Source organism: Aricia agestis, chromosome 3 (assembly GCF_905147365.1).
Source record: "Aricia agestis chromosome 3, ilAriAges1.1, whole genome shotgun sequence".
Taxonomy (NCBI): domain Eukaryota; kingdom Metazoa; phylum Arthropoda; class Insecta; order Lepidoptera; family Lycaenidae; genus Aricia; species Aricia agestis.
In genome coordinates this window covers 14,527,535-14,554,638 of record NC_056408.1, presented here as the reverse complement: position 1 = coordinate 14,554,638, position 27,104 = coordinate 14,527,535, and the positions used below count along the sequence as shown (strand labels likewise).

The 27,104-nt window shown below is 37.6% G+C and overlaps 1 protein-coding gene, 1 long non-coding RNA gene and 1 pseudogene across 2 annotated transcripts; all 3 read right to left on the bottom strand.

Moving 5' to 3' along the window:
• Positions 1–1,032: 1,032 nt before the first annotated feature.
• Positions 1,033–7,445, bottom strand: LOC121725261. Its single transcript, XR_006035351.1, has 3 exons — positions 7,435–7,445; positions 7,280–7,284; positions 1,033–1,126 (listed from the first exon to the last, which is right to left on the bottom strand). It is a non-coding gene; the product is annotated as an uncharacterized LOC121725261 (long non-coding RNA).
• Positions 1,914–6,404, bottom strand: LOC121725254 (annotated as a pseudogene).
• A 5,486-nt stretch (positions 7,446–12,931) lies between the features above and the next one.
• LOC121725248 (synaptic vesicle glycoprotein 2C-like) lies at positions 12,932–26,889 on the bottom strand. The gene is made up of 10 exons (XM_042112112.1): positions 26,826–26,889; positions 26,185–26,346; positions 24,624–24,786; positions 23,474–23,595; positions 20,764–21,008; positions 18,283–18,434; positions 17,362–17,491; positions 16,192–16,484; positions 13,985–14,112; positions 12,932–13,065 (listed from the first exon to the last, which is right to left on the bottom strand). The coding sequence occupies exons 1-10, from the start codon at positions 26,887–26,889 to the stop codon at positions 12,986–12,988; spliced, it is 1,539 nt and encodes a 512-aa protein (XP_041968046.1). The 3' UTR covers positions 12,932–12,985.
• Between the last annotated feature and the right edge of the window lie 215 nt (positions 26,890–27,104).

Genomic DNA, 27,104 nt, shown 5'->3' with positions numbered 1-27,104 from the left:
TGCTGAGATTAACGCGTTTAAGCAAACATACTCTTTAGGTTTATAATATTAGGTAGGTATAGATTTTTTTAATTATCGCTTTATAACCATCATGGGACGATGCATGGTATAATATGGTAGTTCGGAGTTCTCTCAGCACCTTCCGAACCATGGTATACCAGCTATACCTCGGTGCAAAATGTTACTTGTTGGTATGCTTCTAATACTTCTCACGAAACTAAAGTCACCACATATTTCCCCATAAATTTTGAGGAGTTCCCTCGATTACTTATGGATCCTTCATCAGATCACCACTTTTGTGAATATAATACCAAATTGGGATGATACCCTATATACCAAAAGAAAATTCTTGAAAATCGGTTAACAAACGGCGGAGTAATCGTTGAACATAAGAAAAAGAACATAACACCTCCCCCATTTTGAAAGTCGGTTAAAATTGTAGCCTATGTGTTATTCTGATGTATCACCTATGTTATGGTAAAGTTTCATTCAAATCCGTTTAGTAGTTTTTGCGTGAAAGAGTAACAAACATCCATTCATCCACACATCCATACATCCACACATCCATACATCCAAACAAACTTTCGCCTTTATAATATTATATACGAGTATAGTAGGATAGTAGGATTAATGTAAAGTCGCTGCATACAGCTTGTATAAAACCAATAAAGAGTAATTGAAACGGCGATAGAGCCTGCAATAAAGTGGTTGTTATTTTACGTTCATTTAGAAGTCAACATAATACTAGCTGTTTGACCGAGCTTTGCTCGGTATCCGATGAAAATGACATTTTCTAGAAATGATGCCTAGCTAGATCGATTTATCGCCCCCGAAACCCCCTATATACTAAATTTCATGAAAATCGTTGGAGCCGATTCCGAGATTCCAATTATATATATACAAGAATTGCTCGTTTAAAGATATAAGATTATGCTTCCATCGGTCGATATTTTCTGGATTTTATTTTATTTTACAGTTATTACAAGTTCTTTCAGTATCTCCGTCAATTTTTAGGGTTCCGTGCCCAAACCGGGACCCTATTACTAAGACTTCGTTGTCTGTCCGTCTGTGTCCAGGCTGTATTTCAAGAACCACAATAGCTGGACTTCTTAAATTTTTACAGATACTTATACACAACCTTTGAAAATTGCAGGCTTCCGCTATAACAACAAATACTAAAAACAAAATAAAATTAATATCTAATATATACAAGAATTGCTTGTTTAAAGATATAAGATTATTTATAAATATATGAGTATATCATTCTATTGACAATTTTTTTTTAATAATCCCTGACCACTGGATGGTGATGATGATGATGATGAGGGGGTGGTGATCACAAGTGCGTAACAAATCATAGAAATGAGGAAAATATGTTTGTCAGTATTATCTTAGGACCTACTTTTTTAGTTGTATAGAGGCAAATGAAGGTTATATATATATATATATATATATATATATATATATATATATATATATATATATATATATATATATATATATACTCATTTTTATTTAAATCAGAATAACTTCACTAATATTTGTCACACTACAATTTTTACTTGCTATTTTAAACACTTCACAATCAAAGTTTGTTCTAATCACTCAATTTAAGCTTTTTCAGAAAATATCACTTGAATATTATTATTTATTCGTTCACTGATTAATTTAAAACAAAATCACTTTCTCACAAAATTAAACACAGTCCGACATCTGTACGCTTCGGAAGTCGCAAGATGAAAAATCACCCGAACTGTCAAGTGCAGCACTTTTATAGGCGCAATGGTGGGAGTGAGCGAGTGGGGCTGGGGGCGGCGCGTAAGTCGCTCGAGTGGGGAGCGCGCGTGGGGCGAACGGTCCTGGTGGTGGTGGCGTGATCGTTGAATGATTCATTGAATGAGTTAACGCGCCGATACGGCCATACTGACAACAGGCGCGTCCCTGCGCCGTTATTTATCTGAAACAGGAAAGAAAGAAAAACTAAACAGTTCTCATCGATTACTCGAAATATGCACTAATTTAACTTCGTAGCCTCGGCGCTAAGAAGTTACACGTTAATCAAAGCCACAGAACCTCAACATTCATTTTGGCTAACATGCAGCTTATGAGCCTCAACACTCATTTACTCACAACATCAAAAACTACATAATTTGTTCAAAAACACAACTACCTGTCTCATATTAATCAATCCTCTTCAACAATTTCTCTATTCATTGCCGATATGGCCATACTACTTTGAACTCCAAATTTAGGAGCACCACGCAGTTGTTCATGACAAACTTTTCTACAGCGACCGCGTTGATTAATGCCACGTACTTCGTATCGATCATGTGGCAAGATCTTTTTTATTTCATAGGGCCCGTCATATTCTGGGCTCACTTTAGTCCCCAATCTTGGTTGTTCTTTAAGTAAAACATATTCTCCTTTTTCAAATCTTTTCACTTTAGCTTTGCCACTATCGTAACGTGTTTTATCTTTTTCAGCTTGCTCAGTCATTCTTCCCATCACAATTTCTCTCAAAATTTCAGGATTTATTCTTTCATTTTCCTCATCTATGATAGAAAGAAGCTGGGGAGGCACACATCCTTTTTTTCCAGTAAGTAGTTCAATTGGAGTTTGTCCAGTAGATTTTGAAATTGTACAGTTAATTGCTAATTGTAACGTTCCCAATGATTTATTCCAGTGACATTTTTGAGTATTACGAGTACTTATCACAGTTAAGCCATTTTTTATTATTCTCATTACTCTCTCTACTTGTCCATTCGCTCTGCTCGTGTACCCTGCACACTGATGTAATTCTATTCCATATTCACTGCAATAAGCCTTGTAAAGCGAGGTAAATGCGCCATCACCATCAACAATAATCCGCTTCGGTGCGCCAAACAGAAAAATTAGTTCTTCAAGATGTTTCATGGCACTGGTTAGAGATTTATTTTTAGCATGTTGAAGAAAAACAAACTTAGTGAAGGCGTCAATAGCAACAAAAACGTATTCTTTCTGCGTAGCTGAGCCACTTAATTTTCCAGAAATATCTATGTGTAAAGTATGAAATGGTTCTGGTACCTTTTCGATAGGATGCAGTCTGCTTTGAATAGATCCAGATGCTCCCTTCATGGTCTTGCATGTCACACAATGCTCTACAAAATATCTCACAGTAGAAGACATTTTTGGAAACCAAAAGTTTTCTTTAAGTTTAGCCAAAGTTTTCTCCCAACCCATGTGCTTAAGTGCCTCGTGGTACGTATTAATAAGACTCCATTGGTAAGCTAGTGGAACCACTTTAACCAGTTTTGCTTTTCCATTTGTTTCAATTTTATAATTTAAAATATTATCTTTCAGCTCAAATTGGGAGTCCGTTTGGTCTTTGGGTAAACTTTCAATTATTTTAATTAATTCAGGATCACGCCGCTGTTCAATCATTAACCATTCATCTTTAGTTGTTATATTCATTACAACTTGTAGTGGATTCCGGCTGAAATAATCTGCATGCTTTAATTTCTCACCTTTTCTATACTCCACTTCGAAATCGTAATTCTGTAAGAAGGCCCACCATCGATGTATTCTCGGAAGCAGCTCTTGTTTGTATCGAGAAGCTTTTACTGCATTACAATCAGTGAGAATTGTAAATTTTCGACCATATAAAAAATGACGAAAGTGTTTAATGGCACGTACTATTGCTAAAGTCTCAAGCTCATAGCTGTGATACTTTGATTCAGCTGAGGTTGTTCTCATGCTAAAATATCCAATTACACGTGGGACACCGTCTCTCAATTGTATTAACACGGCTCCTAGCCCTAATGAGCTAGCGTCAGTATGCAATTCTATAGGGTGACCTTCCTGAAATATAGTAAGCAGCGGTGCAGATGTAAGGTAATCAATAATTTTTGAACGTACTGATTCATGCTTTAATGTCCATTCCCATTGGGCTCCAGTTTTTGTCAGATCATACAGTGGTATCATTAGAGTAGAAAATCCAGGTATAAAACGTCTAAAATATCCAGCCAAACCATTAAATTGTCTCAGCTGTTTAACATTTGTAGGCGGAAAAGATTTGGCTAATGCTTCAACTTTAGCTGGACTTGGTCTTACCATTCCATTACAGACAACAAATCCAAGGTACTCGATAGAAGTTTTCATAAATGAACATTTCTTTGCATTTATTGAAAAACCAGCTTTAGTTAGCGCTTCTAAGACTAGTTGAAGTCGACTTAGACCTTCAGTCACAGTTTTACTAGGTATTAGGACATCATCAATGTACACTAAAGCTTCTTTACCTCGTAATTCCCCAAGTGCTTTGTTTATACTTCTCTGGTAAACAGAAGGCGCATTAGTTAATCCAAACGGCATGGTCAAATACTCGTATTGTCCATCTGGTGTAATGAACGCTGTTTTTTCTATGGACTCTGGGGCTATAGGTATTTGATGAAATCCTGCTGCCATGTCCAAACAAGTAAAATGTTTTGCGTCAGCTAATTGGTCAAGTTGTTCAGAAATTAATGGCAAAGGGTAATGATCTCTAACTGTATTCGCATTTAGTTCACGGTAGTCGACGCAAAGTCTATCTTCCCCGTTTTTCTTTTTTACCATAATTATCGGGCTTGCAAATGGAGAATTACTTTCTCGAATAATATTCTTTTATAAAAGGTCTTTAATTATTGTTTTGACTTTCTCACGTTCAATCGGTGCTAAACGGTAAGGTCTACGGTTCACTGTCTTATCAGGGTTTTTCAGTCGTATAGAAAGCTCACCTGTAGTTATCCTAGAGCTTGACACGCCTTCCGTAAACGATTCTTGATATTTATTCAAAACTGTTAATAATGCTTCGATATCTTGTTTTTCTGTCAAGTCTGTGTCAATCGTTGAAGCCGAAAGTTGCCAAACATTTTTAGTAATAGTTTCTTTGTTATTTGTTATATTAACTCCATTATTGGTAAGTGTAATTTCAATACCTGGTATGCTCAAAATATCCTTTCCTATTAAGAGATCTACAGGAATTTCATTATCAAGTACCACATGAAGATTGAGTTCAACATAAATATCATTTATTTGAAGAATAGGAGAAATTTGGAATGCTGATATAATAGGTACTGGTCCAATTCCTTTTAAATAAGTTAGTTTCGTTATTCGAGATCCAGAAAGTTTTGCGGCTGTTGATTCTCTCACTAGTGAACAGTCTGCACCACTGTCGAACAATGCCTGAAATATTTGCTGATTACTGAGAACAATTATTACATTTGAAACATTCTTACCTTTCTGGCATAAGTTGACATTTTTTTCAGCATTGATGCGCTTGAAACATGTCTCATATGTGTGACCTGGCAGGGAGCAATATGAACACTCTTTTTTCTTTTTTCAGAGGATTCTTTAGAAGCTGATTGATTTGCTTCAGATCTAGCTTGGACTATAGAATTTTGACTACACCATCGTGCTCGATGTCCTTGTTTTCCACAAACAAAGCATGTTAATTTTTCATCAAAATTACCGTTACGCTCGGTTTTGGCTCTTTTGAAAGCAGTAGCGCTGTCACGAATCGGAAGGGCTTTCCGTTTTCGCATGGTTTTAGCAATAGCAATAAGCTCCGGTACAGTATTGGATTTGGTATTAAGTAATTCTGTTCGCAAAGAGTCATCAGTTATACTGCCAATGACAAATTCTGCTGCATCTTGTTCGGTAGGATTCGGTTTCATTATCTTTTTGAACATCTTCCACACAGTTGAAATATATCCAGGAATACTTTCGGCATTTTCAATTGTGTACCTTCTAAATTTTAATATATCAGAAAAATACCTGCTTTCTGCCTCGAATGTTTGTAGCATGTCCTCTCTCATTTCAGCCCAAGTAGTAGTGCGAAGTAAGCAATCGCCAGCCCAAGATTGTGCTCTGCCTTTCAAAACACTAGCTGCTTTTAGTCGTACTTCGTGATCCTTCAAATTGTATTCTTTTTGTGTGCGTGAAATTAAATTAACCCATTCTTTTACATCCATATCTTTGTCTGGGTCAAAGCTTGGAAAATAAACGTCGGATATGCGAATCCTTGAATTTTCAGGTCGTATAACGTTCATCATTTCTAAAAAAATTGCCTGGTTTTCTTGAGTCATCCGCTCCATCATTTCCGACATGGTATCTTTGAATGTATTTGCCAATAGCAGCATAGGAGAGGTTGCCGATGAGGCCGCAATTGGTTGGCGTCGGCTCGTCCCCTCTTCTGATGTAAGAGAAGGGGGAACAGGATTAGAAGAAACACCTTCGTTTTCACCACTCATTTTTATTTAAATCAGAATAACTTCACTAATATTTGTCACACTACAATTTTTACTTGCTATTTTAAACACTTCACAATCAAAGTTTGTTCGAATCACTCAATTTAAGCTTTTTCAGAAAATATCACTTTAATATTATAATTTATTCGTTCACTGATTAATTTAAAACAAAATCACTTTTTCACAAAATTAAACACAGTCCGACATCTGTACGCTTCGGAAGTCGCAAGATGAAAAATCACCCGAACTGTCAAGTGCAGCACTGGGGGCGGCGCGTAAGTCGCTCGAGTGGGGAGCGCGCGTGGGGCGACCGGTCCTGGTGGTGGTGGCGTATAGGGGGTTTGGGGGGCGATAAATCGATCTAGCTAGGAAACATTATTATTCGCCAACACCTATTGGCGAATAATAATACTATTTTGTTGGCAACTAATTGTTTTAACGACCAGCAGATGGCGTTATTAAGGTAGTTAACACGAAGTCAATAAGTGTTTGCTATACCGAGCAAAGCTAGGTCATCCAGGTACTATACCTATTATTTGAGATAAGTGTGGGGGACAGCTTGCGCTAATTCCCCGTAGATCGCCTAGGTCAGCGTTTCTTGAAGGGTGATGATGATGATGATTATTAGATGAGGAGATGAATTTAAACACTTTTTCAGTCTTGTTCCAGGTAGCAAGCACACAGTAGTTCCGAATCTGGGCAACGTTGGAGAGCGAGTGAGTACTATGGCGGTCGACCCATATTTATATCGGCCCCGGTACCCAGCTTCTAGAACATTCCATGCCTCACCCCCTTGGAAGGAAAATTTATTGAATTTCCATGAAAATTACATTATTTTACAAAATATACATTGGTTTTATTTCTACTTCGGCTCAGTACAAGGGCGTCGTCAGCCGATGGCGCAGGGGGGGGGGGCAAGTTGACTTTACTTACTACAATTCATACTTTTCTCATTATCTATAAATGAGAAAAGTAGATATGAATTGTAGGTAAAGTCGACAGCATATGAAGCTTTTCACTTGTACTACGAGCCTTACATGTATAATTTGTGGGGCCCTGGGCTAATACTGCTTAGGGGCCCTACCTAATTACTCAACTAATTGCCATTTTGACAAGAAACTGTTTTCTGTAGTGATGTCGGTACTAGGTATATCTTCTATACTTAATATAATACTAGCTGTTGCCCGCGACTTCGTCCGCGTGGACTTCAGTTTATAGCGCGCGATGTCAACAAAATTGGTGTCAAAAGCTTTTATAAAAAAACCCTGGTACCCCTTAAATCAATACAGCTGTGCAGTGTGCAAACAATAAGTACTTCATTTTTGTATGTTAAACTTTATATATTATGCCAAATTTTAAAGCTTATTTAGCCCCCCAATTACACAACTTTACCCATAAACTATTTATCATTGATAGGTTTAGCCCCAATTTCACCAACGTCTGTTAGTGTTAACAGCTTGTTAAAATATCCTGTCTTCTCTTTCATTCATATGAAAAACGAAACAGCTAACGTGATACTAATTCGAGCATTAACTTTAACAGTCGTTGGTGAAATTTGGTCTTAAGGTTACGTCACTGCCTACACAGATAAAGTACTGAGTTATTTAATATCGTAGAATAGGTATAACAATCGAAAAAAATCGAGACTTAAATGTAAGATGATACCACCTCTTATAGAAAGACTTTTGAGCAAGCGTCAGCGCGATGTAGAAGACGCACGGCGCCATCTATTATGAATTTTTTGAACAAATTTACGACCCTTACAACCCTTTTTTCCAGTAAAAAAGTAGCCTATGTCCTTTCTCAGGCTTTAGACTATCAGTATACAAAATTTCATTACAATCGGTTCGGTAGTTTTGGCGTTTGGCGTGAAAGCGAGACTGACAGACAGACAGACAGACAGAGATACTTTCGCATTCATAATATTAGTACAGATTATGTGCACACTGCACAGCTGTTTTTGGGTATTTTGATTAATTAAGGACCGCGCTACACCGGAATGGCAGCGGCGAGGCGAGCACTTTCAGCGCTGCCATTCCGGTGTAGCGCGCTGCGCGGCCCTAAGAGGGGTACCACTTACCAGGGTTTTAAAAAGTTTTTAAATTTGACACAAATTTTGTTGACACCGCGCGCTATAAACTAAAGTCCACGCGGACGAAGTCGCGGGCAACAGCTAGTTATGAATAAAAACAATATTATATAGTAAAGTAGGTATGATTAGTTCTGTTATAATAATGAAGTAAAAAATAAAGCGCCATCTGTTTTCATATATTAGAATTAAAATGTAAAAATATTTTCTGGATGGAATATAGGCCAACACAACACACTCGAACTCCTTAGAAATGCAGTAGGAGTTCTATAAGATAAGATAGATTGATTATTATTATAGCAAGTGATAATATTATTAAACACAATATTCTAACGTATTAAAAACTATAAACAAAAACATAATAACTAATAAGTATGATTAGTTCTATGTTACAACGAAGTAAAAAAAAGCGCCATCTGTTGAATCGTATTAGAACTAAAATGTTCATTGCATCGCGTCGATATATTTCTGAATTTTTTTTAATATTATACATAAAATATATTTAAGATTTTTGAAATATTATTTTAATACACATCCAAGACCCAGGAACATTGAAAACTTTTTGTTCCGCCTGCGGGACTCGAACCCAGGTCCCCCGGGATGAGCGCTGGCCACGCGCAATGCGAAGTAATTTTCATCGATATTTTCATGGAAATAAGATATTTTCCCACATCAAAATGTAGCCTATGTCCTTTCTCAGACTCTAGAATAACTGTGTACAAAATTTCATTGCAATCGGTTCAGTAGTTTTGGCGTGAAAGCGAGACAGACAGACAGACAGACAGACAGACAGACAGAGATACTTTCGCATTTATAATATTAGTATAGATTATAAGGCGGAAGAGTTTGTTAGTTAGTTTGTTTGTTTGAACGAGCTAATCTTAGGAACTACTGGTCCGATTTAAATAATTCTTTCAGTGTTAGATAGCCCATTTACCGAGGAAGGCTATAAGCTATATTTTATCACGCTAAGACTAATAGGAGCTAAGAAATAGAGGAAAATGTGGAAAAAAACGGGAGGAAATATAATTCTCTATAGTTCTGCTTCACAGCTAGTGATCGGCATCGTTAAAAAATGCAACGCGTTATGGTATAGCAGTTTGGAAGAACATCAATAAGTTTCTTTTCATAAATTAACCAAAAAATTTCACTGCAAGAGGTGTAAGACTCTGTCTTACACCTTTTGCAGTGTAAGTAAGATACATACATACATTGCAGTGATAGAAAGTAAGATTTTAACTGAATGCACTCATTCACTAAATGTTCGTCTACGGCATTTGGATAATGCTCCAACATTATGATCGGATTTTTTTTTATTCTAGATAATTTTTATTATTGACAATATTGGTTTCAGTTCGGTTGGGGGCCCTCTGTATTCGCGGGGTATACCTTATAGTAGATTCGCCCCTGTCTACAGCGATTGTAATAACAACAATATCTTAATACTATATACATATAATATATTCTGTGACAGTACAAAGTCGAGAGAGAGAGATGTGTAAAGCTTTGTTTTAGCTTCGTGGTAAAGCTACACGAGCACGAGCTCTTGACTATGCAATAAAAAACTTGTAAATAAGTTATAATAACATTTATTAGAAAAATAGAATAAAAAAGGAGTTTGAATTTGAATAAGTGTACTGCATCGTACAGAGTATTTTTTTTTAATAACCAGTTTTTAATATTATAGTGGTCGTTGTTTGCATTATATTTGGCAACTTTTTTAGAATCTCTAAGGGGGGGGGGGGGCAGCTGCCCCTCCTTGCCCCCCCCTGGCGACGCCCTTGACTCAGTACAAAATGTAAGTTTAATCCGAAACAGTTGAACGCGGACGTTCAACTGTTTCGGATCAGAAATTTCGGACAATGTGCGGCCGGGCTAAAACGTTTTATTTTTACAGAAGACAATTCCAAATTCAAATTAGGTAAATTGTTAGATTATTACTAAGATTATGTCTGTATGTCTTCGTCACTAGGTCGTATCTCCTTAATCATATACACAAGTCACCCCAACTCAAAACTCTAGGTCGCAAACTCTTTACAACAGTCAACAACTGCAGTTAGTACTTTCCGTATAATCCATATCCATACTAATATTATAAATGCGAAAGAGTGTCTGTCTGTCTGTCTGTCTGTTACCTCTTCACGATCGAACCACTGAACCGATTTTGCTGAAATTTGGCATGGAGATATTTTGAGTCCCGAGAAAGGACATGGGATAGTTTTTATCTCGGAAAAATGTACGGTTCCCGCGCATAAAAGAATTTTGGCGCAACGCAGTTGCGGGCGTTATCTAGTATCGTTATAGTAATTGTGTCTTACTAATTTATCAATAACTTCAATGAGTATGTGAAAAGAGGGTGTGTTTTAAAATCAAAGTCATGATAATATGTAGTAAAATATTTTATTTGATAAAACAAATGACAATAATAACTCACAGTAGGTGTTCAAACTTGAAAGATAGCGTAAGACTTATCACTAGTATTTACACACGCATATTATATTTTAATCATGCTATCGAAATTCAGCTTCCGTTCGACTTGACTGTGTCTGCTGTGAAATATCTTTAAGCGAAAGGTCTTTGCATGTTTTTGCGAAACCTTTTGTCTTACGAAAAATACCTGCGAGGCCCCGAGCGATTGCCCTGTTCGCCACCCCACAGTTTTTTTTTAATGAAAGGAAGGGGCAAACGAGCAAACGTGTCACCTGATGGAAAGCAACTTCCGTCGCCCATGGACACTCGCAGCATCTGAAGAGCTGCAGGTGCGTTGCCGGCCTTTTAAGAGGGAATAGGGTAATAGGGGAGGGTAGAGATGGAAAGGGAAGGGAATAGGGAGGATAGGGAAGGGAATTGGGCCTCCGGTAAACTCACTCACTCGGCGAAACACAGCGCAAGCGCTGTTTCACGCCGGTTTTCTGTGAGAACGTGGTATTTCTCCGGTCGAGCCGGCCCATTCGTGCCGAAGCATGGCTCTCCCACGTATAAATTATATGTACGTATGAAGTATTGCAATTTGCAATAATATTATCCCTACAGTTAAGTAGTGAAACGCCTTTGATGTTGCTCGATGCCGGCCGCCACCGGTAAGTACCAAACAGATATCTGCCAGGGTTGCCACGAAAAAGGAAATAAAATAAAAGACTTGAGAAGTGTCAACGACACCCGGATGGAACGAAGTTATAAAAAAAAACAAAAAAGAGAGAGAGAGAGAGAGAAAGAGAAATACGCGCTACCGCACGCTACATTTTTGCTCAGTAGTTGTAATATACCGACACTTTTGTGTCATGTCGTTACAATTTTTTAGCCCCCTTTCGCAACGTGCGATAAAGAACTTCGTTCTGAAAATAAAATATTGTGCTCGTAAATTGTAATGTTATCATTTAATCAGCATGTTATATTTATATATAACATGCTGATTATACTGCCAGATATTTACGTGAAACTTTATTTTTAGATGATATTAGTTCTCTTTTAAAAATTTTAATTAAATAATGAAGGCGCTTTGGGATATACAATCTTATTAAAATAATAGTACTTACATACTTATTTTAAAAATATAAAACTGACTTCAAAATTGTACGAAATTGAGAATTAAAATTCCCTACTTATCTCAAATACTGAACCGATTTTGAAGAAACTTGCAGCATTCCCTAAGTTGAACAATACCTAGTGCAACAAAAAAAAAATAAATTGGACTTGTAGTTCTGGAGATATTATGCGAACACAATTACTACTGTGCCACTGGTTCTTTTATTAAAGTAGGGAGCAAACGTGCAAAGCACGCATCCAAAGTGATCAGGTTTATTCGCCCAAAGTTGAAAAAAAATGGTTTATAGCAGCTTAGCTCAGCCATTCCCAATCTTTTTCAGCCTGCGGCGCAGTTACACGTCACAAATATTTTGTCACGGCGGTGTCGGATTATTCCGACCTTGGCGGCTAAAGGGTTAAAAGACGAGCATTTGGCACTGATTGAGCAAACAACAATGTTGATAGATTAGTTGATTCTATATATAAACATATTATGTAAATTATCACATACACTCTCAATAACATAATATGTGAAAATGCAAACAACAGAACAGAACAAATGTATCTAATAGCTTACAATATGTATCTCCTCTGCTTCTGGCAGAGCTAGGACACTGCCCAATATGTCTTTTATCCCTCACCGACAAACAAGATTAGAACAACAAAATAAATGTTGTTATCGTTTGCGCTGAAATTATAATATAGTACTTAGTCGCCTTATAACATTAAACTTTACAATTTACATCGGATGGAATTGCACCTCGTCCTATAGCCTAGAGCAGGGGTCACCAATTAGTTTCACTCAGGGTCCGTGTTGAGACATGAAATGACCTTCGCGGTCCACACATTTTATATAAAAAAATATATTAAACAAAGGTACAAGCTATAGATATTGACATTAAATCCTGGTGTTGAAGTCCTAAGATGAACGAAGATCATCGTCGAATATTATGCTTGGTCCGCACACAATGGGTCGGCGGTCCGGATGCGGATTTGGCCATCGCCATTTGGTGACCCCTGGCCTAGAGTTTTGATCGATTTTCTCCTAAACATACTATGCGAGTGATCGCTGTTTAAGTATACTTATCCTCGATGCCTGAAAATTTTCTCTTCACTCTTCGGGCATATCGATTTTGACAGCTTTCGGCTTCTTAGTATCCGGTGGTAGGAAAAACGCCGTGATGAATCCCACTGAAATATCGAACATGAATGTTAATTTACCTAGAGCGGAAGAGAGATGATAATGAATTAAAACTGTAAGATTGTTCATCTCTTTCGTTCAAATCGCTGCATCCCTTTAGCTATGTCCACACATGCACACATCTTCAATTTTCGTCATCTTCTTTCATTCAACTTTAGTTTTGGCGCATTTTTGGGCGCAGTATGCGTCAACGACCGCAACGCAAACATTGTCATTTGTCATATTTGTTCAGTTGCAGTATCTGTCAGATTATTGTAACATGTGCGACGAGAACATTTTACTGGGTGGAATATGTGCGACTTATTTGGTCATAAGAAATTCCAGAAAAAAAGAACCAAGCGAAAGTTTTGGATACGGTCAGAGCGCATAGGTCGCGGGCATGCCTCACGTGCGCTGTTGACTGCGCTATAATGCATGCCCTTGATGAACAAAAAAGGCACAGTGTAGCTTTTGCTACGATAGCAGAGGCAGACAAGAAAATAGTCATTTACTGTACAGTAAAAATAGCAACTTAAAATGGGAAATACTGCTCCTATTGAAAATGTATGCTTATCAGACTCAGATTGTTTTGCTACCGTGCTAGTCAATTAATATGCTAGATGTTATAGTGCATTTTGTGATATCTATAAAACTGATAGTGATAAGTGATAACCGACGCCTGTCATTTTTCCTATGACCAATTACAAAACGGAGTTGCTTGATCAAGTCAGCATAGTTACCAAGGGGTTTTCCGATGAATCTATAGTAGTTGCAGTGTCTTTGTAAGAGTTAATTTTAATTTGCTTAAGTTTACAGAATACAGTGCGAGCATTTTTAGCTACAAAGGCCAATTACCGCTGGTGCCACCTTGAATTATTAATTAAGGTTAAATGTATGGGAGCTCAAAATCATAATTCAGTTTATACTTACAAAACACAAGAATGATGTAACCAGAGAGCATAGGCACGCAGTGGTCACTGAGAAACATGGCGATGAGCTGCACGCTGATGAAGCCGAACCCGCGGGCCACCACCACCGATAGACAAGTGGCCATCCCCCTGAAAGTGTCACAATTATTTCATTCAGGTGATATTGTTTAGGATTGATGATGATTTGGAAACATTTTTTCGGAATTTTTCTAGTTTTTGACCTATGGTCGTTCGAGCCTCGAGGTCTAACTCGCCAAGAAATACTTGCAAAGTTTGGTAAATATGACTCTTATCAATTATTATAATCATTAAATAAATAAAAATAAATTAACATTTTTCTGAAAAGTAAAATAAATTTAAATATTATACTGTGACGTCATTTTACATGTAATCGTATGTCTGTGTCGAAATATTTGATGCTTCGCGTATACGGTATACCTATATGAAACATGATAATTATTAATCATACGATAACGACTATTGACTAACTAGTCATTTTTTCGTGTGCATAAGGTGATAAAATATTTTATGGACAAACATAATATAATATCCTACTAATATTATAAAGGCGAAAGTTTCTTTGGATGTATAGATGTATGGATGTGTTAATGTGTGGATGTGTGGATGTATGAATGTTTGTTACTCTTTCACGCAAAAACTACTGAACGGATTTTAATGAAACTTTACAATAATATAGCTTATACATCAGAATAACACATAGGCTACAATTTTAACCGACTTTCAAAATAGGGGAGGTGTTATGTTCGTTTTCTTATGTTCAACGATTACTCCGCCGTTTGTTAACCGATTTTCAAAAAATTCCTTTTGGTATATAGGGTATCATCCCAATTTGGTATTATATTTACAAAAGTGGTGATCTGATGAAGGATCCATAAGTAATCGAGGGAACTTCTCAAAATTTATAGGGAAACATGTGGTGACTTCGGTTTCGTGAGAAGTATTCTAAGCATATACTACCAACAAGTAAGATTTTGCACCGAGGTATACCTGGTATACCGTGGTTCGGAAGGTGCTGAGAGAACTCCTGATTCTTTATAGATACAAAGTTTGGGAGTTTCGGCGTTGTTTTAAGAACGGAAAGCATATGCTACTATGCAAATTACATTCATCATCATCATCATCACTACCATATTATACCATGCATCGTCCCATGATTATGACCCTGTTATTGGTACTTTTCATAGTCATTTAGATCGAGACTCGAGTTTGTCAAGCGATAATTAAAAAAAATCTATACTTATCTATACTAATATTATAAAGCGGAAGAGTTTGTTTGTTTGAACGCGCTAATCTCAGGAACTATTGGTCCGATTTGAAAAATTCTTTCAGTGTTAGATAGCCCATGTATCGAGGAAGGCTATAGGTTATATTTTATCACGTTAAGACTCAGTTTCATCAAGCAATGTTAAATAAATAACGGCTTGTAATATTATAAACCTGAAGAGTACGTTTGCTTGAGCGCGCTTATCTCAGGAACTACAGATCCGATTTAAAAACTTATTTCTAATTTTAGTGTTACATAGCTCATTTATCGAGTAAGACTATAGGCTATATTATTATCACGCTACGACTAACACGACCGTAGAAACTCAGGAAAATGTGGGAAAACGGGGGAAATATTAGAAAGGGTTTATCTCACGAACTACTGGAGCAATTTTTATGGCAATATTTATATAGAGTAGACCACGTGAAGAGAGTATAGCTATTTTTCATGGGAAAATGTACGGTTTCTGTAAAATTCCTAATTTACGCGGGCGAAACCGCGCGGGACATCTAGTTTGCATAATAATATCTAGCACTCGTAACGCCTCCGTGGTCTAGTGGTATAGAGCGCAACTCTTGACTCGGAGGTCGTGGGTTCGATTCCCGTATTGGAAACATGTTATTTCCAAGTTTGGTTAGGACCCGGACAGTGCAGGCTGATCACTTTATTGTCTGACAAGTAAGATGATATATTATGCGTCGGATGGGCAAGTAAAAAGACGGTCCTGCGCCTGATCTCTCGCCGGTCGTGTCAGTCTTCCGTCCCACTGGGTTATGAGAGTAAAGGAATAGAGAGTGCTCTTGTGTAATGCGCACACATTTGGGCACTATAAAATTACTCCTGCGTAGCTGGCCTGGTTTCAATGAAACCGGCCACCGTCACCGAAACCGGTGTGAAAGCTATTATAACACACGTAAACTCACCTCAAATAGGTGGGATTAAGCTCCACCAGGTAGCTGTTCATGTTGCCCAGGATGAGGGCGACGTAGGGGAACATGAAGAAGAGGAAGATGCTGAGCATGGGCGACCTGACGAAGAACAGCATGACGCCGCACACCTCGGAGATGGCGATCATCAGAAGAGTGGTCTTCTTCTTGCCCAGGATGCCCACGATGAAGGTCAGCACCAGGCTGAGGAAGCCACAGAGACTGGAGTATACCATCACGGCATACAGAGCGCTAGGTTTGACGGCGTCGTCGCAGTTTCTTACGATGGTCTAAAAATACAGGTTGAAGAATTATTTGGTAATTGATATAATATTAATAATATTCTTTAAAGGTCTGATAGACGTACGAACTTAAATCACGTCGGTGATACACGAGAATCGCTCACACTAGATTACCAGGCCATGCCCCCAGGCACGCGGCTCGCGGCTCTTTGCTGACACACAGACGATTAAGATCATCGAGACTCGAGGCATAACTCCGCGTACTTACTCACACATCTGTCACCCCCTTGATTAGCAAAAATATGGTACAGTAGGTTACACCTAATGCTAACAGCGTCTCACATAATATTTTGTCAACTTTATCGACGTGCAAATGATAATGATACATTAGTCAATATTAAACTCATCTTAAATATTACTAAGTTACCTACATTTTTTAACGCAGATGTATGTTACCGTTAATGTGCGTAAACCAGTTAAGCCCACTTGCGCCAGACTGGGTTAGCACGCTTAACTCTGAGTTAAATTATACTTAGAATTTAAATTGGTAATAAACAAAGGAATAAATTATGACATTTAAAGTAAAAATATGTTACTTAGAAAAAAACAACCAAAACAACAACAGTCTTAGGTTGACAAGTTTAAGTCTAAGTTCTTAGGACTTTAACGAAGAAAGAGAATGCAAACTAACTAGGTAAACGGTAAACTTTAACTGATTGTATCAAGGAATCTGCAGATTACCTAGGTAATGTGCACAGCATATAAAATCATTATTAGAAAATGCCACAAATTGAAATGTTTGCAGGAATACCAATAATATTGGTTTATCAGAATTCAGCACAGGTCAAAACTTTTAGTACTAGATCAAAGTATTGAGTAAGCTCGAGCTAAGTTATAAGGCATACGGTAATACTCGTAATCTTACAGAGTTAGCGTCTGCTCGACCAGTTGCGGACAAACTCCCAGTCACTTCACAAAAAGTTTTCCCCTCCCTGTCATCTCCAGTGAAATATGCGTTGGTAATCGTAGGCACCCACATTGCAAAGCCAGTCGATCTGAAAATAGAATAGCAAATGAGCCTTCAGTCGCGACGCATACGACAATTCCGGAAGCAAAGTTGGGTATCAAAATTATAACATGATAGTAGGGGAGGGGAAGGTGCTAATTTTGTAGTCACTCGAGCGTCATGGAGACCTAGTAGGTTTTTTACATTAGGTAAAACCTACGAATAATAAAAACTAAGGAATAGTAACTCCGTCAAAAAACATGCTCCACAATACTTGTCAACAAAGTGTACCTTAGGTACACATTTCAATACATTTGCAATATTTAGGTGACCTTGAGCGGTACTAGGCTGACGTTACATGACAGATCAAATGGAACCAAATTTAAAACGGTAATAGTATGGGAGTTACGATTCCTTATTATTCGTAGGGTAAAACTGATAAAAAAATAATAAGAGCGTTTTTTATTTTAGCGGTGGCCTTCAAAAACTGCAGCCATTTTAAAGTTTAGAAAAATAAAATATATTCAGAAAATTGCTTATTTCGGTAAATTATAAATATATTTTAGACAACGCGGATTAAATCGTTTAGTTTAGTGCAAAATAAAATATCTGCGAAGCTTAGTTAGGAAAATATGAAGCTTTATTTTTTTATATTTTAAAATGTCCCTACAGGCTTACCTAACCTGGTTACCTGGAATTTGAATAAAGTTTCATTCCAGTAAATTCTATTAAATCCCAGAAATTGTAGATGAAGACAAATTGATGAATAAAGACAAATTGATATTATGTACTTAGTTCATGAAATTGTCGTAAAGATTTCAATAATTATGTCATACTCACGTCACGTAAGCGCACATTAGTATGAAGTAAAGTTTCAGAGAATTCTTGAGTAGTGGAGGTTTGAACAGGGGAGCAGTCTGGTCCCACATTCGCTTTAACAAAGATCCGGAGGTGGTTTTCATGTCTGATATATCTAGGAATATTGTTTTCACCTACAAACAAAATGCAAAAGAGAACTATATACTTAGCTAATAGATTTTTTTTGTGCCAAGTCGGGACTTTGGAACTTTTTGGGTGCAAAAACGGGATTCTTCAGTCAAAAGCAGGACAAAGTTAAAAATCTGCCAAGTGCGAGTCGGACTCGACGAAGGGTTCCGTACCGTTATAGAGGAAAATAAGGCCAAAAATTGTGTTTTTGTATGGCCCCCCTTAAATTTTTATTTTATTTTATTATTATAATCAAATAATAAAGGACTTAGTGAAAAATTCAAGTACCTACCTGTTGCCATTATTGATATAGAGCAAAAAAGGCAAAAAAAACAGGTTTGTTATATGGGAGCCCCCTTAAATATTTATTTTATTTTATTTTCAGTATTTGTTGTTATAGCGGCAACAGAAATATACAATCTGTCTAAATTTCAGAAGTCTAGCTATAGCGGTTCTTGAGTTATAGCCTGGAGACAGACAGACAGACATCGAAGTCTTAGTAATAGGGTCCCGTTTTCACCCTTTGGGTACGGAACTCTAAAAAAGATATAAAAGCAAACGTTTTTTTTAATTTTTATCTTTTTATTTGCGTAAAATAACGTTTACGCGACAATAGATAGCTAAAGTAGCCAAAGAAAATCCACCCCTCGACCTCCCCCACTCTTATCTTCATTACGCACCTTACTTTCTCAGCACGCTGCACGTATACGCTTTCCCCGTGCGGGACTGAGCCTGTCCGCGCGGGACGTTTAATTTTGATGAAAAAAAAATCGGGACGTCCGCGCGCGTCCCGCCAAATTCGGGACGTCTGGTATATACTATAGTATTATAGTGAGTGTGCCAAAGCGTGCAACCCTGGCAAGTGCGCCAATTAGCTATAATTATATTCCATGGAACCACTACATATTATAAAACAAAGTCGCTTTTTTCCCTCATGTCCCTTTGTTCCCTTTAGACCCAGTTTCATCAATGAAACTTTACAATAACATAGGTTATACATCAGAATAACACATAGGCTTCAATTTTAACCGACTTTCAAAATGGGGGAGGTGTTATGTTTGTTTTCTTATGTTCAACGATTACTCCGCCGTTTGTTAACCGATTTTCAAAAATTTTCTTTTGGTATATAGGGTATCATCCCAATTTGGTATTATATTCACAAAAGTGGTGATCTGATGAAGGATCCATAAGTAATCGAGGGAACTCCTCAAAATTTATGGGGAAATATGTGGTGACTTTAGTTTCGTGAGAAGTATTATAAGCATACCAACTTATATAGAGGTATAGCTGGTATACCATGGTTCGGAAGGTGCTGAGAGAACTCCTGATTCTTTATAGATACAAGTTTGGGAGTTTCGGCGTTGTTTTAAGAACGGAAAGCATATGCTACTATGCAAATTACATTCATCATCTACATCATCATCATCACAACCATATCGTCCCATGATGGTTATCAAGCGATAATTAAAAAAATCTATACCTACCTAATATTATAAACCTAAAGAGTATGTTTGCTTAAACGCATTAATCTCAGGAACTACAGGTCCGATTTAAAAACTTATTACAATGTTAGATAGCTCATTTATCGAGTAAGACTATAGGCTATATATTATCACGCTAAGACTAATACGACTGAAGAAACTCAGGAAAATGTGGGAAAACGGGGGAAATATTCGAAATTACGAATTACTAGAGCAATTTTTATGTCAATATTTGGCACAGATATAGAGTAGACCAAGTGAAGGGAGGGACATAAGCTATTTTTTATGGGAAAATGTACGGTTTCCGTAAAATTCCTAATTTACGCGAGCGAGACCGCGCGGGACATCTAGTAATGAATATTATTAAAAACTACTGAATCGATTTTGATAATTTCTTCAGCGTAGGCTATAATATAATATGTTATTTATAATATATTATTATGCAAAGCCGGGGCGGGTCGCTAGTTATACTATAGGTATGGCGCACTTGCCGGGTTAGCACGCTTTGCCACACTCACTATAGAATATATTATACCTATACCACTTTAGACGTGCGAGAGCCATTGTCACAGAAAACCGGCGTGAAACAGCGCTTGCTCTGTGTTTCGCCGAGTGAGTGAGTTTACCGGAGGCCCAATCCCCTACCCTATTTCCTTCCCTACCCTCCCCTATTCCCTTCCCTTCCCATCCCTACCCTCCCCTATTACCCTATTCCCTCATAAAAGGCCGGCGACGGAAGTTGCTTTCCATCAGGTGACCCGTTAGCTCATTTGCCCCCTTATTTCATTAAAAAAAAAAATATCTTGCACAATATCAGAATAAACATGAATTAACGTAATAATATATTACTAACCGGGTAAGATTGTTTCTCCATTTTGGTGTTGGTACTGTACATGGTCTGTAATACATAGATCGCTCTGGATTCATTACCCTCACTGAGAAGGAATTTGGGACTCTCCTTAAGGAAGATCAAGCCAATGACACCCATCAGGCCCGGTAGACTCAGCACCTGCATCAGAAGCCTCCACGGACGGTATTCCAAACCCAAAAATGGCACATCGATGTTAAATCGCAGCTCGAAGATTGGCAATGCGGGTACTGTAAAGAATTATGTATTAAATCTAAATATTATGAGTTTTTCTGTGCTTTTTAATAAAGTTTACGCTCGATATTAAACATGAGAAGAAAATTCCTTAACATCGTGGCAGAATATGTTGTAGTTGCAATCACTTTTTGCGCTCAAATAATTTTAAGACCCAGTGCAAAACGCGAACTTCTACGATGGACCATCAATATGCAGTTAATTTTAGTTTAATATGATTTAATCTACTTCAACAGCTCGGTTGTTCAGAATGTGATAATTTGTGTTGTGAATTGATGTAGTTTATTCGTTAACCATCAAGCTGTAATTAACACTGTTACAAAGTGGTCTCTGTATTTGAGATTTGCAAAGTTGTCTATTCCAAGTACCAATATATTTTGGATAGAGCTACATATAGAGGAAAATATAAGATTTTGATTATTACAATGAAACATTGTAATAGTCAAATCAATTCACATCTTGTAGTGTAAAACTTTACGTGACGTACATTTTTGGTATTTGAACTTTTTTATAGTGTGTGTATACAATGTTTAATTTTTTTTACTTGCAAACAAATCGAGGCCAGCTCGTTGACTACAGCTCTAAATCTAATGTTATGTCAATTTATCATGAAATGTGATCCTAATTGAAATGTCCTTGTCCTGACAAATATAGATTCCAATATAACTATACATTTCAATTAACGAAATTGGCAGACAAGAGAATATATTATGCCGTAATTTACGAGTCTATATTTATAATTTTATACTACAGCTATTTATTTCTGTTACTATACGTAACACTCGTAGTACGCGATAACTAGAGTAGAAACCAACATAATATTATCATGCCGGTTTAACTGACCTACACGAATTGGCATGACCAATGTCAATAAGTGTTGGTCAGTTATGTAATTTAAGTAAAGTATGTTTCCATTGAATGGGCTCCGAAACTATTGAGCCGATTATGATAAAATTTGGAATTGACATACAGTTAATTACGGGGAAGGACCAAGGATACCAAATACTTAATACTTTTTATAGTGGAAGTTTCACGTTTACCGCGGGCAAAGCAGCGCAGACGTTGTAATATTTTACTCGTAAATAAGAAAAAAGAATTGTATCTTTGCTTGTGTCGAACAGGCTCAATATATTTTGATAGCCACATAAATAGATGACAAGGACTAATTTTCATCGCTTGAAAAGTTTTATTATTCGTAGCTTGAAAATATTCTTTTCAAGTTGGTTTCTATTTTTAACCGACTTCCAAAAAGGAGAGAGGTTCTATTTTCGTATGTATATATTTTTATTTTATTTTTTTGTATGTTCAACGATTACCTAGCCGTTTGTGGTCCGATTTTCAAAATTCTTTCTATGTTATATAGGGCCTAACTCGTATTTGGTACCATGTTCACAAAAGTGGTGACCTGATGATGGAAATTATATGGAAACATAATAATATGGTGATTTTGGTTTTACATGAAGCATGCCGCATGGTTGCAAGGATTGACAGAACTCCCGACTCTTTATAGATACAAGTTTGGGGTTTTCGGCATTGCTTAAGAACGTAAAGCATAATATGCTTCTGTGCAAATTATATTCATCATCATCATCATCATTACTACCATTACACCATGCATCATCACATTATGGCTCTATTATTAGTACTTTTCATAATCTTTTAGATCGAGTCTCACGCAAACGCGAGACCAGTCCTACCAGTCCTAAAGATTTCAGACATTGACTGAAGTCATGATTAAATTAGCTGGTACCGACTTCAAAATAGTGAAGACTATAATTTGTACAAAAACAGTTGAGATAAAGGCGAATTCTGAAAAAGGCACTATTAAAGTGACAAGAATAGGCTTGATGACTATTTTTTTTCTTTTTGGTAATTAAACGACCCTTAAAAAATAGAAACATCGCTGAAAGAATGACTCTGATAGCTTAAAAATTCACCAAGATATGACAATTCAAACATCTCATAAAATAGAGCTGCTTGAAACGCTCCATACAAAGTGCTACGAAAGACTGACGTCACTCTTTCGTAGTTTGTATGCATCGGTAGAGAACTTTGTTCGATAGGTATATTAAATATTGCGTTTATGAAAGTGGTTTCATAACAAAAGTTGCTTTTAATTGCATAAGTTATCGAATGGTATACAAATTTTAAGAAACATATTTGAAAAAAAAAATCGACTTGATTATCCAACTTTGAAGCGCATAACAAAAAAAATACAAATGCTATCAAGCTGGAATTTTGGGAACACTTATTTTTTACCGTGATTTCTTTATTTTATTAACAAAATTAGCTAATCTTTGACCTTGCCATCATCACTATTATCTTATCCTTTTTAGTTCATATTATTATTATTGCTTTTACCTTGGAAATCGGTTTCATTTTTTTGAGAAAAATAAAATAATTCGCGCACCTATACGTATCAGAAATAAGTAGCTGCAGCGTAATAGCACTTGTAACTTACGGCTTATTATCAGTTGTGCAAACATGGTGGCGCTGGCCATCAGGAACATGAAGCGACTCCTCTTCTGTCGAGGAACCGTCTCACCGAGCAGCACGAAGGCGGCTGCGTTCGCTGATGATGAGCTGAAATATTATTTAACTTCATATTATGTACTAAAGGCCTGTTTCACTACCTCCTGATTGGTACCGGATAGGTATTCACAATTTATTTCAGAGATTTCAGAGATGCTCCATACTCTGTCTGTCAGATATGTTGCGGATAGCCTATCTGGAATTTATCAGGAAATGGTGAAACAGGCCCTAAATATAAATACAACAACACTATTTAGAATTTTTTTAACTGTAGAACCTACTAAAATTCGGCGGATATTTGTGGTCAGCTCTACATTTCTATGTAGTATACAAATATTACAAATGTATAATATATATCTAGGTTACATTCTACAGCGTACTGGCAGATATCGGCTGTGAGACCATCCGCTCCAGGGGCCTTCTTAGGGTTGAAGGACCTTACGGCTCTCTTCAACTCCTCCATGATGAAAGGAGCATCCGGACCCATCGACGGCTCGGAGTCCAGGGACTCCGCACGCCGGCGCGTCCGGCGATGTTCCTCACTTTCATCACTTTCCAGGTCCGCGGGGTAGAAGGTCTCCGCCAACAGTTCTGCAGAGCTTCGGGCGTCGAGGGTTTCACTGCACCTTGTTAGGGGCAGATCTTCCTCCCTCCCTCCGACTCCGTTCAGCACCCTGTAGATGCCCTCTCAGACCCCTCCCTATCCTGTTTCCGGCAAAACTCCTTCCAACTCTCCACTTGAGCATCTTTCACTGCCTTTTCATACTTCTCTTTCGCTTCCAGGTACAGTCCTACCACGCGGTTTCTGCGATCAGGTGCAGCGGTTCGGATCCTGCGTCTCCTCGTAGCGACATCTCTCTTCATCTGCGCGAGCTCATCATTCCACCACGATAACGTGAATTTCTGTGCGTGTTTTTTGGTCGGCATAGTGTCTCTGCATGTTTGTGTTATGGCTTGCGTGTATCTGTCTATTTCGTCATCTATCTGTTGTGTGCTGCGTATTGAGTCAATCGCTTGTGGAGTCATTTGTCTGTCCGACATTAGCTCCTAGATGTTTCATAAAAGACAAAATGACTTACAATCCAGCCGACAGGAACTTAAAAACGCATAGGGCAGTGAAGTTAGGAGAGATACTGGCCAGCAGGTTGAACGCCACTCCTATGGGCATAGCTATGAGGAGGGTCTTCCTTCGCCCCAGTGTGTCGGCGCACAGACCCCACGCGTACGACGAGATCATTATACCTGAAATATTACAATATACTGACGTTCTGACGATACTTCCTACTTTTAGAAATATGAATATTATAACATTTTAAGCAATCCCTTACCCGATTTAGATGAAGTAGGAAGATAATAGGTATTTTGATTAACGAAATAAAACTTATGGCGACTAAAAATACACAACTACTTTGCGGTACTAATTTACCTATGCACTATTATTTTACCTATAGACATTTTCATTTTGAATCTCCATATTGTTCATGTAAAAGCATTTTCTTAATTTTTATTTGCTAATCCTGCATACATTGAAACTTTCACATCGACCAGTCCTGACGTGCCAGTGAAAGTTACAAAGTAATTGGACAATGGACATTCATGACGTCGAAAAGATCCCATCAATAATATCTATGCAGGCTCTATTCTAGAGTCAAGATTTATCTATATAGATATAGTGTAATCTACAGTGTGTAACAAAAATAAGTGATAATACTTTAGGGTGTGTACGTGTTCCTTGTAGAGAGTTCACTGTAGTAGTAGCAGCGCTGAAAGACGAAGTTTTTTTTTCACTTTTGTATGGGCAAGGGTCCGATCATCACGAGTTTCGCCATACAAAAGTGAAAAAAAATTTTGGTCTTTCAGCGCTGCCACTTTCACAGTGAACACTCTACAAGGAACACGTACACACCCTAAAGTATTATCACTTATTTTTGTTACACCCTGTATATCTATATCTATATAGATAAAACTCATAGGTGACTGACTGACATGGTGATCTATCAACGCACAGCCCAAACCGCTGTACCGATCGGGCTGAAATTTGGCAGCCAGGTAGATATTATGACGTAGACATCCGTTAAGAAAGGATTTTGATCAAATCTACCTCCAAGGGGTTGAAATAGGGGACGAAAGTTTATATATAATAATACTTCTTTACGCGAGCGAAGCCACGGGCAAAAGCTCGTATTATATAAAACTCATAGGTGACTGACTGACATGGTGATCTATCAACGCACAGCCCAAACCGCTGGACCGATCGGGCTGAAATTTGGTATCCAGGTAGATATTATGACGTAGACATCCACTAAGAAAGGATTTTGATCAATTCCACCTTCAAGGGGTTAAAATAGGGGATGAAAGTTTGTATATACTTCTTAACGCGAGCGAAGCTGCTGGCAAAAGCTCGTTGGTTATATAGACCATATTATGACTCTTCTCTCCTCCTATGAAAAGAAGTTTTCGTACTTAAACCCACAAGTTTAATAGCAATAAAACATCGAATCCGGGAGAGGGGGTGAGACAGAAGAACAATAAATACCGAAAAAAATTAAATAGCTCCCAGCCTTCTTCTTGCCTCTATTGGCTCTAGACAAGAGCCGAGTGTATCAGGCATCAGCTCTACATTTTTTTAAAACCTCTTACCGATCAAAGGTATGGCAGAAAGCAGCCCCTGCTGTGCCGCTGTCAAGTCCATGTCGCAGGCCACGCTCGGCAGCAACACGGAAAAGCCGAAGATGTCGATGTACATCGCCAGGATGAGCACGCAGCACACCAGCAGCATCGAGATGTTGTACATGCCGAAACCTGAAATATAAAGATTCATATTTAAGTACTTCAATATGACTATAATGGCTCCACGAACTTCAATTTTACTGCGAAAAGTGAACCGATTTGGAAAATTCAAAATGAGGAAGCTTCGTTTTTAGATCATAACGTTAATATTGGGTATGTGTGGAGAAAGAGTGTGTGGGAATATGCGTGGCGTTCGATAGCGCGATGCAGGAATGTTAGGCGAATTGTGGGTACCGCCACAAGTGGAATAAAATATATCCATTTGTACGTTAAAACCGAGTAGGTCAAAGGTAAGTTAATTGTTCGGTAAAATTCCATCGAATCACCAATTTCCATTTCTAGAATTTGGTTATTGATCGTGCCAAAGGGCGTTACGTACTTTTGGCGTAATTTAACGTATTTTGTCGAGTCAACCGAACTACAATTTTAAGAAATCATTGGGCGTCATTTTTAGTACATTTCAGTTACTTTCCTGATCAAATTGAACTTACCGCTGATATCTAAGGCATCTTCGAAGCTGCATTTGTTTTGCATTACTTTATTTTGTGACGTCATTTTCAAAAAGTAATAATTTTAGAATAGTTAGTCAATGAAAACTCGCATGTTCAACCGCGTCGGCAAGCGTCAGCAGCACTCTGGTTTGAGTGATGAGAGCGTAGTTTTTAAATAGATACAGCTTGTTAGGCAACATTTATCTCATTATTAAGTAAATATATTTAATTTGTACAACAATTTCATATACTTAGCTTATAATTACCATCAGTTTGTAG